The 15702-nt window shown below is 40.1% G+C and overlaps 1 protein-coding gene across 1 annotated transcript in view; it reads left to right on the forward strand.

Moving 5' to 3' along the window:
• Positions 1-15702, forward strand: part of MET (MET proto-oncogene, receptor tyrosine kinase) — a 215901-nt gene that overhangs the window by 155559 nt on the left and 44640 nt on the right. Inside the window, exons 11-12 of the mRNA XM_089672085.1 lie at positions 6463-6681; positions 11956-12102. Coding sequence (XP_089528211.1) covers positions 6463-6681; positions 11956-12102 — 366 coding nt within the window. The remainder of the gene's footprint in view (positions 1-6462; positions 6682-11955; positions 12103-15702) is intronic.

Consider the following 15702-nt stretch of genomic DNA (forward strand, 5'->3'; position numbering starts at 1 on the left):
AGAAGTAGGGCGCTTTTTTTTACCCCATTTATACTTACCTAGGTGGATGCAGCTTTGATTCGATGCTGCATCTATCCCCCTGTCGGCTGTAAGGGTGAGAACTCAGAAACATCACTGCTAATTGCTGAGTTCCCACCGCCGCTCTGAGTAGAAAGTGGTGACTGTCAGTCACCGCTGTCTGCTCTGCCCCCCAACCCCAGCACTCCAGTGAGTGCCCCTGTGGAGGGGGAGGGAGCAACTGGCTCAGACTCTCAGCACTTTGCTGAGAGGCTGAGCTAGGTGGCGCTCCAGAGTCTGGGGTGGATCCCAACTTTGAAGATCGTTCCCCAGCCTGGACCAGCTGAGTGACACCAGCCGACATCAGACTTCAGTCCACTGTCAGCTGAAAACGGATCACAGGAGTTCAGAACTAACTGCACTCCTGTGATCCACAAGAGAAGTACAGCCAAAAGAGTTTTGGTTGTGCTTCTTCTCTAAAAGTTGAGAGTATTCAGTTTCCATTTTTGGTATTCCCTTGCTTAGGCTTTGATATTTAAAATTAGCACTAACGTAAAGAGGAGCTTCAGCCAGGTTTCCAAAATTAAAAATTAGCAGCTACAAATACGGTAGCTGATGATTTTTAATAAACAGACACTCACCTGTACAGGAATCCAGTATTGTCCTCTCCAGGGCCAGTTCTTCGTCAGTCTCCTAGTCCCCTGCTCCGCTATGGTTACTGTGGGAGCCCAGCTTTGATACTTTGCAGTGTCACAGCCCCCCTCTCCCTGCACATGCACGAGGCGCACTGCGCCCTGTAAATGGTCCTGCAGCCTCCTGGGATCTGTGATGTGCCCCAGAAGATTAGAGGAAGGAAGGAAATTTTCCCTTTTGGATGAAGTTCTGCTTTAAATAGTAAGTTCAGTGAGCATTTACACTACTAAGAGAACATTCACTATACTCAGGCCAGACTGGGACAAAAAATAGGCCCAGGTATTCTGGACTGAGCAGTCCCAAGCCGGGGGATGCTTCTTTCGGAGCCTAGTGATGGAACGCCAGGACCCAGTCACAAGAGCGACCTTTGTGACCCTGGTAGTTCCACCACTAGTGTCAGTAGGTTTTTATTTTTGCAGGTAGGTAGGTGGTCTTTTTCCTTTTCCATGGGGGCCCAATCAGGTACCAATGGTCACACCTGGACACAGCTACGAGATCTCGGAAAGTGAATGCACTCAAGTCACCTCAGTTGCGATTGCAAACACTTCAGCTTTATTGGCATAACATCAGGGTTTTTATACTGTAGTCTTTGGGCAGACACTCCTTCAGACCATCCAATCAAATACATGTACATTATTTTTACCTTAACTCAACAATTATTTGTATGAGGTCTGCATTTACACTCTTCTGTTTTATCTTTCATACCATATCAGGTCTAACGCCCAGACCATGGCTGTAATCTGACCCAACGCCCAATCTGTGGTTACAACTTTTCAGAAATAAGAGTAAAGATTATCTGCCTTTTTGTAAAGTTTGCAAAAACACTAATTTCTACATGAAGCTGGCATAGACAGTTTTGTTAGTGTGTACAAACTTCATATATATGTGTATGTTAAACAAGCATCTTGTATTAGTGTATACAAAATGGATTCAGTTATATTCTATTAATCCTTTTAATTTTTATTAAATGTTTGGACAATTTTATATTTTATTATTTTTTTACATTTTTTTTTGTAGAAGAGAGGAAAGAAGGAAGGAGGGAAAGGAAGGAGGGAGAGGAAGGAGGGAAAGGAAGGAAGGAAGGAAGGAAGGAAGGAAGGAAGAAAGAAAGAAAGAAAGAAAGAAAGAAAGAAAGAAAGAAAGAAAGAAAGAAAGAAAGAAAGAAAGAAAGAAAGAAAGAAAGGAGGGAAACAGGAGACAGAGAGAGAGAAAAAGAAAGACGGAAACAGGAGACAGAGAGAGAGAAAGAAAGAGAGAATATAGAAAGAAAGAGAGAAGTATAGAAAGAAAGAGAGAAGTATAGAAAGAAAGAGAGAAAGAAAGATAGAAAAAAAGAAAGAAAGAAAACAAGAAAGAAAGATAGAAAAAAAGAAAGAAGGAAAAAGAGAGAAAAAAAGAAAGAAAGAAAAAAGAGAGAAAGAAAACAAGAAAGAAAGAAGGAAGGAGAGAAAGAAAGCAGAAGGGGGGAGAGAAGGCATAAGGCTGGCGGAAGTGTGGACGGGGCAGACACTGGAGGAGAGGGCAGGACGAGGAGGGATAGAACAAGCTTTCTCTCTCCTCTCCCGTCTGTGGTGGGCAGGGAACAGTCAGCACTGGGGACAGTCTATGCTGACAGATCCCATGCAGCAGCCGCAGGGAGGGAGGAACCCTATGGCAGCACTTCAGGAGATGATGAGGGGGGGGCAGCCACAGGGGAGCATACAGGAGCCCAGGGCATGCAAGAGATAGATAGGAGGGGTGGCTGGGTGGCACCGAGAGATGCACGGTCCGGTTCCTCTATGTGCCACCCCTCCTATCCAGACGGCCCCGGCAAATGCCCGGTGTGCCCTATGGCCAGTCAGGGCCTTACTACACTAAAAGGGTTTTTTTTTTATTCACAGAGTTATTCATGAAATTGTGTGTATACATCTTCTGTGCTAATGGGGCAAAATCGATTGTCATGAGGCTTTTTTCTCTCCAGGTTGAACGTATGAATGAAGTAAATACTACATTTTGGCTGCTATATGGAGTTGCTGATCATAGGAAATAAATACTTATTTACTGTGATGGTCAGCTTAATCTACTGGCCATAATGAGGTATTTTCCTGATTCCTACATTTGACCTGGTGAGAAAATAACCTTATAACAATCAACTTTTACTCCTATTCTCACAGAACAAATATACATGCAATTTCACAGCATGAATAGCTCTGCAAATTCTAAAATTACATCCCTTTGCGAACACTGTCTACTACATTTATAAATCATTCCAATTGTGTCCATGCACATTAATGATATTATTCCAATACTGAAGATGCTTTTTGTTGTGTATTATTATTATTGTGTACATGCCAAGAATAAATATTGAAGATAAACTCTAAAGGAAAAACATGAAAGGTAAAAGTTATGGAAGAACATTCAATTTTAGATATACAGTAGTCTGCCCATATATGGGGGGTTATTTTCATAGTTTTTTTTTAAATATTATTTTAACTATTAGGCAGGCAGAGTGCAAAATAAGTCATACAATAATGAAAATTTTTTTGTTTTAGATTGCAAACATACAGTATGTTAACTTGGGTACTTTACAAGTATGGCCAAATCAGGTAAAGATGTGGTTGTCGTGGTCCAAACCAAATTCTGGGTCTGTAGAGTGGTTCTAAAGGCAAAAGGTTTTTTTACCTTAATGCTATGGTACAAAACCTTCTGCATGCAGCGCCCCCCCCCCCATATACTCACCTGAGTCCATTCCCGATCCAGCGCTGTACCTGAAAGCAGCAGCGCTGCTCTCTTCTCACTGGGCATGTAGGCAGCAGCAGTAGCCATTGGTTCCCCCTGCTGTCAATCACACTCTTTAAGGAGAGAGTGGGGAGCGGGGCTGGGCTACATTGTGTATGTCAATGGGCACACACAGCCCAGCCTGGGATCAAGCTTGCACAAGTGCATGAGAGCAGAGGCTCCTGCTGCTGTCATCTACAGCCAGTGACAAGGGAGCAGGGGACGAGGACTGCTGGCGGGGGATCCAAGAAGAGGAGGATCCAGACTGCACTGTGCAAAAGCATTGCACAGAGCAAGTAAGTATAACATGTTTGTTATTTTAAAGACCAAAAAAAATTAACTTTAGAATCACTTTATTGTGCACTTTATGGGTATTTGGAGATCTGCCTAGGCTTACTTGCATCACATGGCCCTTGAGTCCCATTGTAGTTTTTCTTTTCTTTTGATAATCAATCCTAGATATTTCCTAGTGACCAATCCTCATTGTTGAAAGTAATAGTTTTGGCTTGGTAATTGATATTACCTTATATGTTGGAGGAGCAAGAGGCCTTTCAATAATCTCTGATACATATCTGAAACATACTAATGGACATATACTGTAGCTCCTTGGATGTGGATGAGGGAATCTTCCCTGATGAGCTATTGTATTCTAATAGTGGGGAGACTTCCTCACTGTCAGAATACACAGATCAGTGATGCAGGCTATAGCCCGGCAGCACTGATCGAGCAGCAAAAATCCAACAAGGCGATTGTACCTGCCCATACATGGATTGAAATTTCTCCGTTCCTTGCTGATCTGGACGAATTTCAATATATGTATGACCAGCTTATGTTTTTAAAAAGTGGCTATAAAGTGTGTCTAAAAATAGACAGAAATCAGGGAGTATTAGACCATAATTTTAAAAATGCATAATTCAAAAAATATTCATTAATGAATAAATGCCTAGTTAAGTTAACAGAAATAAATAAATATAAACCATTTGGTTTTTTTTCGAAATGAAATAAGCTTTTTTCATACAACTGTGCATAAAACAGATTAAGTTCCCAGTGGGTAGCAATTAATTGTCATTTCTGTGTGGTTGTCAAGTGATTAGGTATTCATTAATTACATGATTCTAAACACAGCAAGGGTTTTGTTTGGGATAAGCTGCTGTTCATTCTTATAGTAACTCTCTAATCATCACTAAGTGCTTATGTAGTTGGCTAATAAAGTGGACCAGCTTGTAAAAACTCCTCTCTATTGGTGGCAAAGTGTTAACAAAAAGGTTAACAATTTGTATTGCTGTGATTTGTGGTAAGTCTGCGGCTACGAAAGACGTCAGCAAAGACATGGCATACAATAATACAATAGGTCCTGCTGGAGAGTTTTATTATAATCTTTGTGCTTTGGTTGCGTTGGAATGTTAGTTTGAGCACAATTGTAAAAGTTTAGTGATATTAAAGAAACTGAATATTTTCAATCCAAAGATAGACTGCTGTTACCAAAATTAGGGGTTATGCACACATTACAATTTAACAGAACACCTCCTTTTATATAATACTGTTTTGGAACAGTATTTCTACCTGTACTAATAAAATCTTAGAGCATATCGAAACACAAGAACAAATACAGTATTTAATATATTGCAGCTTGGCAGTCATTGGGTGTGGCTGCATTTGTTTTTTTTTTCAGGCTTAGACCGGCCATACATGGGATTTTCGTTCGAAAATCGGACCTAAGAATAATCGGCCGATTTTTGCTCTGTTAGTGGCACCGGCTGATTTCCGTGCTTCCTTCCCATTTCATTTATCGGGGATGCTGGAAAATTTGTGAAAAACTACCAATTTTCTAAATCATTGGTGGCACCATCGGATTACAGAATGAACAATGTTTTTGCTTTTCACTCGAGAGATCTTTCGGAAATCGACCCATGTATGTGGTCTGCTTTAATGCATTTTCTGGAGGAAAAATGCATGTTGATCCTGCCAGAAAATTGGTGTGATTGTAGCTGCACTGATCTCAAATCTCAAACAGCCTTTCCAGTTCTAAGAATTACAGAACACTTCTCCCTGTGTAGTAGAGTTGAGAAGAGTAGACGTTTGAAGTCCAAATCAAAGGAGCAGCCTAGGGTGACAACACTGCTCCTTCATAGATACAGGACAGCATGAGCGCTGTCACCCTAGAAAAGTTACTGGCAAGATCACCAAGCAAAAATGAATAAAAAAGCCTGAAAGAAAGAAAGCTTTTGCAGCCACCGTATCTAAAGCCTGGAAAGCTGTAATGTCTAAAATTATAGTTTTGATATGTTTTAAAGGATAATTTCACATTTTGTAACACGTTATATGTTACACCCATATTCAGGGTGTAACATGTAACATGTCACGTTCAGACCAGACCCGCTGCCCTCTGATCCCTGCTTTGACAGCTAGTGGGGGATCTTCTCACCCCTCGCTAGGTTTCAAGTTTTAAAAAATTGGCCATGCGGGGCTCCACCCACAAGGCCACATCACGCATTCACAGTCATCTGTGATTGAGAGACTGCTTGTAGTCCTCAATGAACTACCACAGTGCCGTGGTAGTTCATTCATTTTTCCTGTCAGAATATCTGCTCTCCTGTACATTCCATATGGCAAGCAGATATTCTGACAGGTCTGCAGGAGACCTGCATGGCATAAGTGGTCTACTGATCATTGGTGCAATGCTTTTCAGACTCCTGCAGACAAAAATAATACATGCACATTGTTTTACCTGCAATAAAATGTGCATTTATTATTTATTTCTAAAAAGTGAACTTATCCTTTACCTTAACCAACAGTAACTGAAACAGCACTAAACGTTTATAGCTAATTTCTTATGTGAAATGTGTAAACACTGAAATCCTATTGTTTTTTATGAATTATTTCACCCCATATGATCCTGACACTGACTTAAGTCATATTACCATAGTAAAACTACCATCTAGTAGTTCTTTAGCTTGTATTTTACAGTGCCAATGTATAATGTGCAATTATATGTTTTCTCTTTTTTATTTGCAGACCTGTACCCACAGATCTACTTCTGAATTAGTTTGTGGTTCAACCCCATCCCTGAAAGATTTAAACTTGAAGCCACCAATTGTCACACAGGCTTTTTTTATGTTTGATGGTGTGATATCTTCTGCTTCTGGATTCACTTTCGTAAACAACCCTGTGTTTAAAACAATAGACAAGCCACTAATTATTTCTGGGGGCAGTAAAAACATCCTAGAAATTAAGGTATGTTTTGAAATTCAAATTTTGAATGTGCATTAGTGAAAATCTTATTTAATGTTTTGTTTGTATACTTTTTATTAATATATTCAGTATTTTAAAGTGAATGTGTAGATGGGAATTTATCAAAACCTGAGTAGCCAGAATTTGGAGCGGCTGTGAATGTCAACCAATCAACTTTCATTTTCAAAGCTTAAAGTGTAACTGAACCCATCAATTTAACAGTTTCAAAAAACAGTTACATTCCTGGCATGCCAGGAATGCTAACTGACACATTTGCTTGTGTTCTCTACCAAACTGTCAAACCATAAAAATGGCTGGTGTCATAACTAATGACATGTGCAGCACTATCGCAGTTGCAGATCAAACAGAGGATAAGATGGTGGCTTCCTTGTCTGAAAAGGATAGGAGGGTTTAGTTCTGCTTTAAAGCTGCTTTCAAACTGCTTTGATCTGTAGTTGTCATAGAGCTGCACATGTGATCAGTTATGACACCAGCCATTGGATGGCTTAAAAGTTGGGTTGACAAACAAGCAATTGTGACAGTTATCATACACAGGAAGCGGTAAATCAGTGGGTTCAGTTCTATTTTAATGCAGAACTAAACCCTCCTATCCTTTTCATCAAGGAAGCTACCATTTTAGCCTCTGTTGCCACCCCCCTTGCAAACAACATACACATTCCTGAAAGTAGAGTGGGCTGGCTTGTCCATATAGTCACATTCCTTTGTTATTTAAGGCAATCAGACTTTGTCCTTCTGTAGCCCTTTAACCAAGGCATGGAGGCATTCTTAAGTATTAGTGAGTCAAAATATTAATAAGGAAAATGTAATATGCAATTTCCCTATCAATGAGTTTATACACGTTGCAGATAACTGAGCAGAAAAGATCTGCATGTGATAGAAGTGTTGTGGTATGAACAGGGCACATAGAGAACAATTGATTTTGTTGTTCCCTTGCAGAATGTGTGCAGAAAAACTGATATCTCTGCACCATGGTGTGAGTGAGCCCTAAATGTTTTTTTGAAGTTCTGCTTTAACTGAGCAGGCTGAAGATAGAAATGGATTGGTTGCCCTGCACAACTGCTCCAGAGTCTTCCTGCTCCATGTCTGCTTTCAGTGCTATATTTTAAATGTCCCCTTAGTCAACAACTATAAAATTTTGCATATACATATTTCTTTTTTACCATTTGCAGCCAACAGGTGGCAAGCTTAAGGCTGATGTACTATTTTTACTTTTCTGAAAGCTAAGTTCTGAATAGACTGAATGAATCAGAGTTAGATACCCCCTTAACAAAGGCAGGATCTGTGTAAAGTAGAAGTTTAAAGTTAGACAGAGATAGTTAAAAAATATGCAGGTTATGTTGGGCTTTTATACTAGAAAGTATAGCATATTCTACAAAATTAGTGGCATAGATTTACCCAGTATTAAATCTTTAATTTATAAACAAAAGATTCCAATATCAATAAGTATTGATAAAATCATATACAAGATTATAAATCAAGTTATCTTGGACCTGGGCTCTTAGCATTGCATGTTTTCTGCGTGGGACCTACAGCACAGAGAGATGCAGAACAGGCCAAGTGAGCATGTAGAAGAACATTAAGTTAAGTTAAGTGTTAAGACTTAACTTAGAGGTTAAGTTAGGATACTGTTAGACTAAGAAGTTCAGTGTTTTAGGGGTTAAAGAGGATCTTCACCCTAAAAAGAGAAAACTAGAAGTCAGCAGCTACAAATACTGTAGCTGCTGACGTTTCTTAAAAAAGACACTTAATGTACCTGTCCAGGGATCCAGAGCTGCTGGGCTGGTTTTTCTCCATTCTTTGGGTCCATGGCGGTGGTATGCTTACTGTTGAAAGCCGGCTGTGACTCTTTGCGGCTTTAGAACCGGATTCCTACTGTGCATGCATGAGCTGGATTATGCTTTGTGAATGATCCTGCAGCCTTCTAGGACCTGTGACATGTCCCAGGAGACTGCCAGCAAAGGGGGGGGGGGAACTTCTGCTCCAATCCCTAGGTGGTGTAAGCGTAAGTGGGAGCAGGTGATCAAAACTAGGTTATAATGTGCCAAATAACGTAGATGAGGGAGAGGAGGACATAAAACGGAATTTAGTCTTTAGGGTGAAGTTCCGCTTTAAGTACTGGGGTAAGTATTAAAGTGGTCCTTCACCCTGCCACCCTCATTTTTTTCCCTTAGCCCCTGCTTACCTGGTTTCAGATCCTGTATGGGTAACATGCTCACCCGCCTATCAGATCCAGCGGTGTCCTGCTGTGATCCTTCTCCCTTCTGCCCCATGCTCGGTCCCACATCACCATCTTCATGCATAACAGCATCGGGAAGCCTCTAGCAATTCCATGTACAGCCGGTGGCTCTCCCAATGACTCACCATTAATGACCCACCCCCTTCCTGTTTTTTCAATGAAAGCTAATGCCTCCCGGGATATGTGACATGCTTATCACAGGAGGCACAATTGGCAAAGTGCACTTCATTCACCTAGGCAAATTATATGCACGGGGGGCAGGCTAGAGTTTTTTTTTCCCAAAAAATGGTCAATAAACCAACTGAAAAAAGATCCCGACTTCAACAGCAGAGGGGAAGAGGTTTGCAGAGAAGGGAACATGAGAAAGAGGGTGAAGATCCTCTTTAAGAGCTCATTTTAGGAATTAATTGTAAGAGGGAAATTTAAACAGTAAGGGTCTGTTTTTTGCGGCAAGTGCTAGAGGAGAAATTCGGTATTAAGGGCCTAAATTTAGGGTTGAGTTATAGAAGGGAGTGTTAAATGGGTAACTTTGTTAGTTTTGGGGGGCTTAAAGGACAGGTTAAGAGTTCAATTGAAATTCATGTTATAAGAATAATTTGGCTTTTGTCCTGCCCTACCCTCACATGAAATAAAAAAGGAACATCACAAATCACACTTGTCATGTCCTCAGAAGCACAGCGCTCTGGCTGTGTTTTTATTTTCTTTTGCTGAGCCAGCGGAGTGCAGTAATGTGCCTGTGCCAGCAGGTTGCATAGACTTCTGAGGGTTGTATGTACAATAGCTTAGGAACTACATTAGTTCTTGGCACCAGATACTATCAGAGCCACTTAGAACAAATGTAGAAAACTATTGTGCTATGTCTAAATAACAAACCAGAAAAATGTTTGTAAAACTTTTTCTATTACACTCAATAACAACTATTGAAACAGAACAAATGTATCAAAAAGATCAGTATATAAACATGTAAAAAATAATGTAAATTAAAACTGACAAAGAGCCATTGTTTTTATTTAAACAGCTATATCTTATAAAGTGTGTTCCCACTTTTGCAGCCAAATTGAGATAACGCTCACTTTTTATTGGTTACATGGTCCTAATAACAGCATAACAAAAAATGTTTTAATTTGCTGGTTAGCTTTTTAAATGCTTTTTAGTTGCTTAAATATCTTTACATGCTCTCTCTCCTTTTAGGTGTTTAGGAGGGGGGTCTGGAGTAATGTTTAAAGTGTTACTAAACCCACAACAGTAAAATCAGCCTGTATATGCAGTAAAGCATACTTGTTAATTAGTGGAACCTAAGGGGTTAATTCTCTGCATTGTGTAAAAAGGCTGTTTGATCCTGTCTTCACTGCCCTTCCTCTTGTTCAAATGTCCACGCTGATAAGACAGACTGAACCCGTAGCCCTTCTGCACATGCTCAGATTGATGTGTATTGCTAGAGAGGTTTTTTTTTCTTGGAAGAGTGCATGTGACCAGCACAGGGCCAATCATCACTGTCCAGACAGAGGTCAGGGGTTCTGCATCCTTCTAGAGCAGAAAGAAAACTCCTCCTACAAGCTTTAACCAGTGCTTAGCTGAAGTCACAGGACTGCTGTACTGCTCTAACTGCTGATGAGAAAAGGTATTTAGCAGTTTGTATTTACTAAAATAATTGAACTTCCATGTTCTGTGTACTGTGGGAGATATAGTGAATGCAGGGTCATGGGTTTAGTAACACTTTAACATAATGATCCCTGTCTGTACTGTGTTTGCAGTTCTCTATGATCAGCTGTAAACTAGGTTTGAACACTGGCCTTTGTAACAAAAGGTTAAAAATCTAGAAATTGGCCTCCTACGATGTATGTTAATAAGGTATAGCAAGAGTCTGTGTGGTGACAGGGTCACTTTGAGACTCTGCAGAAATTCTTCAAATCAGCCATGATACCATCTCCTTAGAAATATCTAAAAGTGAAAAAATATTTTTTTTTTACGTATGCTGTATGAGTGGGAACATATAACATAGTGGGGTTATATAAAATCTAATTACAAAAGTGGAAATGCACTAGCACTAATCCAGTATAAGCCAGGGATATACCTACAATGACTCCAAATAAGGTAACAAATTAAAACATTTATTTTTTTTAAATAATATCATTCCATATGCATACTTTTTTAGTTTAACTGGGCTCAACATTTCCACAAGTAAGTGGATTGGTATTATTTACCCAAGGCCATTTTTGACCTAGGTACTACCAGAGAACCCACCTTGATGTCCTCCCTTGCTTACTGTCTGTGCTATTAAGGTTGGTGACAAGTCATTGACAGAAGAAAAAAAGAACTGTTTCTGGCTATCACCATTATGCAAAGTATAAATGCTGCAGACAGTGTTCAAAGCATACAAACTGGCATCATCACATCTGCATTGATGGAGAGTGCATGACAGGGAGATAAGCAGTGGAGACTTTGTATAGATGTCAGCACAATTAAATGGACAGCTCACACTGCAAAAGGCATATTCATTTATTAATATTCCCAACAACATGGTTGAATTAGGGAAAATTCAACCCAACCCTAAAAATTCCATTCTTCGTAAAATTAGTACTGCTAAAATAGACAACATGATTTACATACCTAAATAGATCTTAAGGGACCAGACAATGCTTAAGGTCTCATACTGTGCAATCAGCTGCTTCCATATAGTTTTTGTTCAATTGAAGAAGGCTCTGTAAATCATCTAAAACGTCCTAATATTTTTTATAAGTATGAGGATGTCAAGATATAAGCCATTAGATCGAACAAATTGTGGGATAATATTATGCATGATTTAATAGACCATATTCCATAGTTTACATAGTTAGTCTGGCTGAAAAAAGACTAAATCCAACCCCTGAGATTTTGTGTAGGGAGCTTTTTTTTTAATGGTTGACATCTACCCTGATAGAATTAATTATTATAAGTATTTACATTACACATATTGTTTAGAATTAGTTCATACAGTTTTTTTTCATGTTGTACAATTTGTTTTGCCCATTTGATTGTAGGGAGATAATATTGACTCTGAAGCTGTAAGAGGTGAAGTACTGAAGGTTGGTAACAAAAGCTGTGAAATTATCCAGTCCAAATCTGATTTTGTCTCTTGCGCTGTTTCCACTGATCTGATCAAATCCAACAGTGAGTTAAAAATAGAGGTAAGATCCTCATGCAATACAGTTCGCTGCATCACCTGTTGCTTTTCAAAGAGTTTCATTATTTGTGAAGCGTCTTTTCTCTGGGTACATTTATTTATACTGTGCTTTTGAAGGTCAGAGTATTCCTTTGTCATATTTGTAATTATTTTGTCGAGCAGTCATTTTGTTACAGTTGATTGCATTTTCAAAATGTATTTGAAAAAAAAGCATGAATAATTAAGCTGTTCACCTGCTGTGAATTATAAACTTCTGTCATCTCGTAGCAGTGTACAGCTCCCTTATAATTAACTGAAGAAGCTGTACAAGACAGGTGCAGTTCAGACTGTGAATATCTCCTACCAGGCATACAGATAGTTTCGATATGTTCTAATTGCATACAACCTATTGTGACACAGTTTGTGACACAGCAGACCAAGTAGATTTCAGGGACAAATGATAACAGAAAAATGGCTGGTAAATCAAAGGAAGTCTTTTACTTTATTTTTTCTCTCTTTAAAGCGGTAGTAAACCGTAGCTTGAAAAACAAAAATTAAAAATCCCCTGCAAGGTAATGTCATAATGTGCCAGTATGCATCATATACTAGCACATTATGAAGGACTTACCTTAAAACGAAGCTTGGGAATGGCACAGCTATGCCGTTCTTTCAGAGCAAAAGGAACAAAAATCTCCTAAATGGTGCACATTTAGGAAATATTTATTTTACCTACAGGTAAGCTTTATTATAAGCTTACCAGTAGGTAAAAGATACAAAAGTGGGGTTCACTTTAAGAAACAATAGATTTTACAGGTTAAAATTTGATAGTCGGCACCTCAGTTTAAAGAAGATCTTCACCCTCTGCAGCATGATCTCTGCTCTCCACCAATCCCCTGAACCTGTGCATGGATAGCAGTTTTTTGTTTTTTTTTAGTTTTTTACCTTTTTTTTAAGGGAACTGTAGGCCCTGACCCCCTTTGCATTTTTCAGTTAGGTGTCCTTTTATCATGCAGCGGTAGATGACCACTGCTCAGTTCTCCGGCATTCTCAGAGGAGAGAGTTCTCCCCTGAATGCCTTTTTATGAAGTGGTTTAGATCACTTCTCCGAATGAAGGGAGAAGCGATCTACAAGCGCTTTAAATGCTGGAAAATGGCTGCTTTTACTATAATCTCACGAGATTACAGTAAGAAATCAGTCAAACACTGTTTATTAAGCAGCGGTAAATTACCACTGCTTCGTTTGCTGGTCCTCCGATTCTCCAGCTCTGGGCTGGAGAATCTGCAGGGAGAACACAAATCGCTAGTGAAGGGCTGACATCGCTCCTTCATACACTGGCCATCTGTGTGCTGAGATGGTAAGTGGAGAACATGTTCTCCACTGAATCTCTGTTTCCTAAACCACTAATGATCGGAGATCAGCAACGATCCTCAGGATTGCCGCTGATTACTGTTTCATAAAAGGACACCTTTGTTTGGGTCTTTGAGCCCAGAGATTTCTTAGAGATTTGGGAGGGATGAAATCTCCATTTCTGGGTCCGTGCTTTGTGAATAACCGGCACACTGATTTTTCAGATATGCCCTGGGTTTTTTGTACAGTTGGTACTCAGGTTATGGGCTCCACCACAGCAGACAGAGGAGGTCACTGCCAGGAGTCAGGAAGGCTTGACCTAGGAGCCAGAGCAGGAAGGAGCTGCAAGTTAGGTGCACAGGGTTGTGTATGAAAACTATTTGTATGAGGAAAAGGGCCTAAAGGGGTAAGGCCAGAGCAGGAGTGCTGCATGTATAAGCCCGAAGGCTGAATGTGTATTTCTGTGGATGGAAGATAAATGCTAAAAACTCCTACAAACTACAGAGAGCAGTAGATCCCTACATTTGTTTGTTATTAATCATCCAGTTGAGTACTTTTTGTTTGCATTAGTTAAAATGTCAGGAACACCCACTTCTACGGTCCAAGCAGTACTGATACACAAAGATTTCATAAAAATGTTAAGAAGACATCTGCAAGACAACAATCTCTGAGAAATAAAAAAGATGCAAACAGACAAAGTGCTGCTTAGGTAGGCCCCAGATGCTTGTCTTGAAAATGCAACTGATAGTGCAGATAAAAAAGTACAAAGACAGTACTCAGCTAGAGTTTTGCAATAGTGAACTAATATGGTCACCCTATTAATCATCTCAAAGTTATTTGTATATGCACTTCTCCGTAAGGTTACACATACAGTATATACAGTTGTGTCCAAAATTATTCAACCCCCAATGCTGTAAAGGGGTTTAGGGACTATAGTGTACATTTGGAATTGTATTCAGAATCAAATCCTACAAGGACGTTGTAACTACCCAAATGCAACTAAAATGACATCAATTGTTTATGTAATACAGTAGTAAATGGTTCTTATGTGGTTTCTTCATTGCCACAATTATTCAACCCCTTAAAGACTACCACTCTGAAGAACAGAGGTTCATACAGGTGCTTTCCATCAGGTATTGAAAACACCTGTGGATGTCACCGAGCAGCAATCAAGCATAATAAGCACCAATTAGGCAGCTTTAAAATGACTGTGATACTCAGCTCCTTCTAGACATTTACTGGTGTGGTTACAAACATGGTGAAGGCAAGAGAATGGTCCAGGAAGACAAGAGAAGAGGTGATTTCTCTTCACAGGAAGGGCAATGGCTATAAGAAGATTGCAAAGATGTTAAACATACCAAGAGACACCTTAGGAAGCATCATTCGCAAATTCAAGGCAAAGGGCACTGTTGAAACGCTACCTGGTCGTGGCAGAAAGAAGATGCTGACTTCGACTGCTGTGCGCTACCTGAAGCGTAGAGTGGAGAGAAGTCCCCGTGTGACTGCTGAGGAACTGAGAAAAGATTTGTCAGATGTGGGTACAGAAGTTTCAGCCCAGACAATAAGACGCACACTGCGTAATGAAGGCCTCCGTGCCAGAACTCCCAGGCGTACCCCCTTGCTGTCTCCAAAGAATAAGAAGAGTCGACTGCAGTATGCCAAAAGCCATGTGGACAAACCACAAAAGTTGTGGGATAGTGTTCTGTGGACTGATGAAACAAAATTAGAACTGTTTGGGCCCATGGATCAACGCTATGTTTGGAGGAGGAAGAACAAGGCCTATGATGAAAAGAACACCTTGCCTACTGTGAAGCATGGTGGAGGGTCAATCATGCTTTGGGGCTGTTTTGCTTCTGCAGGTACAGGGAAGCTTCAGCGTGTGCAAGGTACCATGAATTCTCTTCAGTACCAGGAGATATTGGATGGAAACGTGATGCAGTCCGTCACACACCTGAGGCTTGGGAGACGTTGGACCTTTCAACAGGACAATGATCCCAAGCATACCTCCAAGTCCACTAGAGCATGGTTGCAGAGGAAAGGCTGGAACATTTTGGAGTGGCCATCGCAGTCACCAGACTTAAATCCGATTGAGAACCTCTGGTGGGACTTAAAGAAAGCAGTTGCAGTGCGCAAGCCTAAGAATGTGACTGAACTGGAGGCCTTTGCCCATGAAGAATGGGCGAAGATACCCGTAGATCGCTGCAAGACACTTGTGTCAAGCTATGCTTCACGTTTAAAAGCTGTTATAACTGTAAAAGGATGCTGTACTAAGTACTA

Source organism: Staurois parvus, unplaced genomic scaffold (assembly GCF_062004578.1).
Source record: "Staurois parvus isolate SC_StPar_1 unplaced genomic scaffold, SC_StPar_1.0 ptg000120l, whole genome shotgun sequence".
Lineage (NCBI taxonomy): Eukaryota > Metazoa > Chordata > Amphibia > Anura > Ranidae > Staurois > Staurois parvus.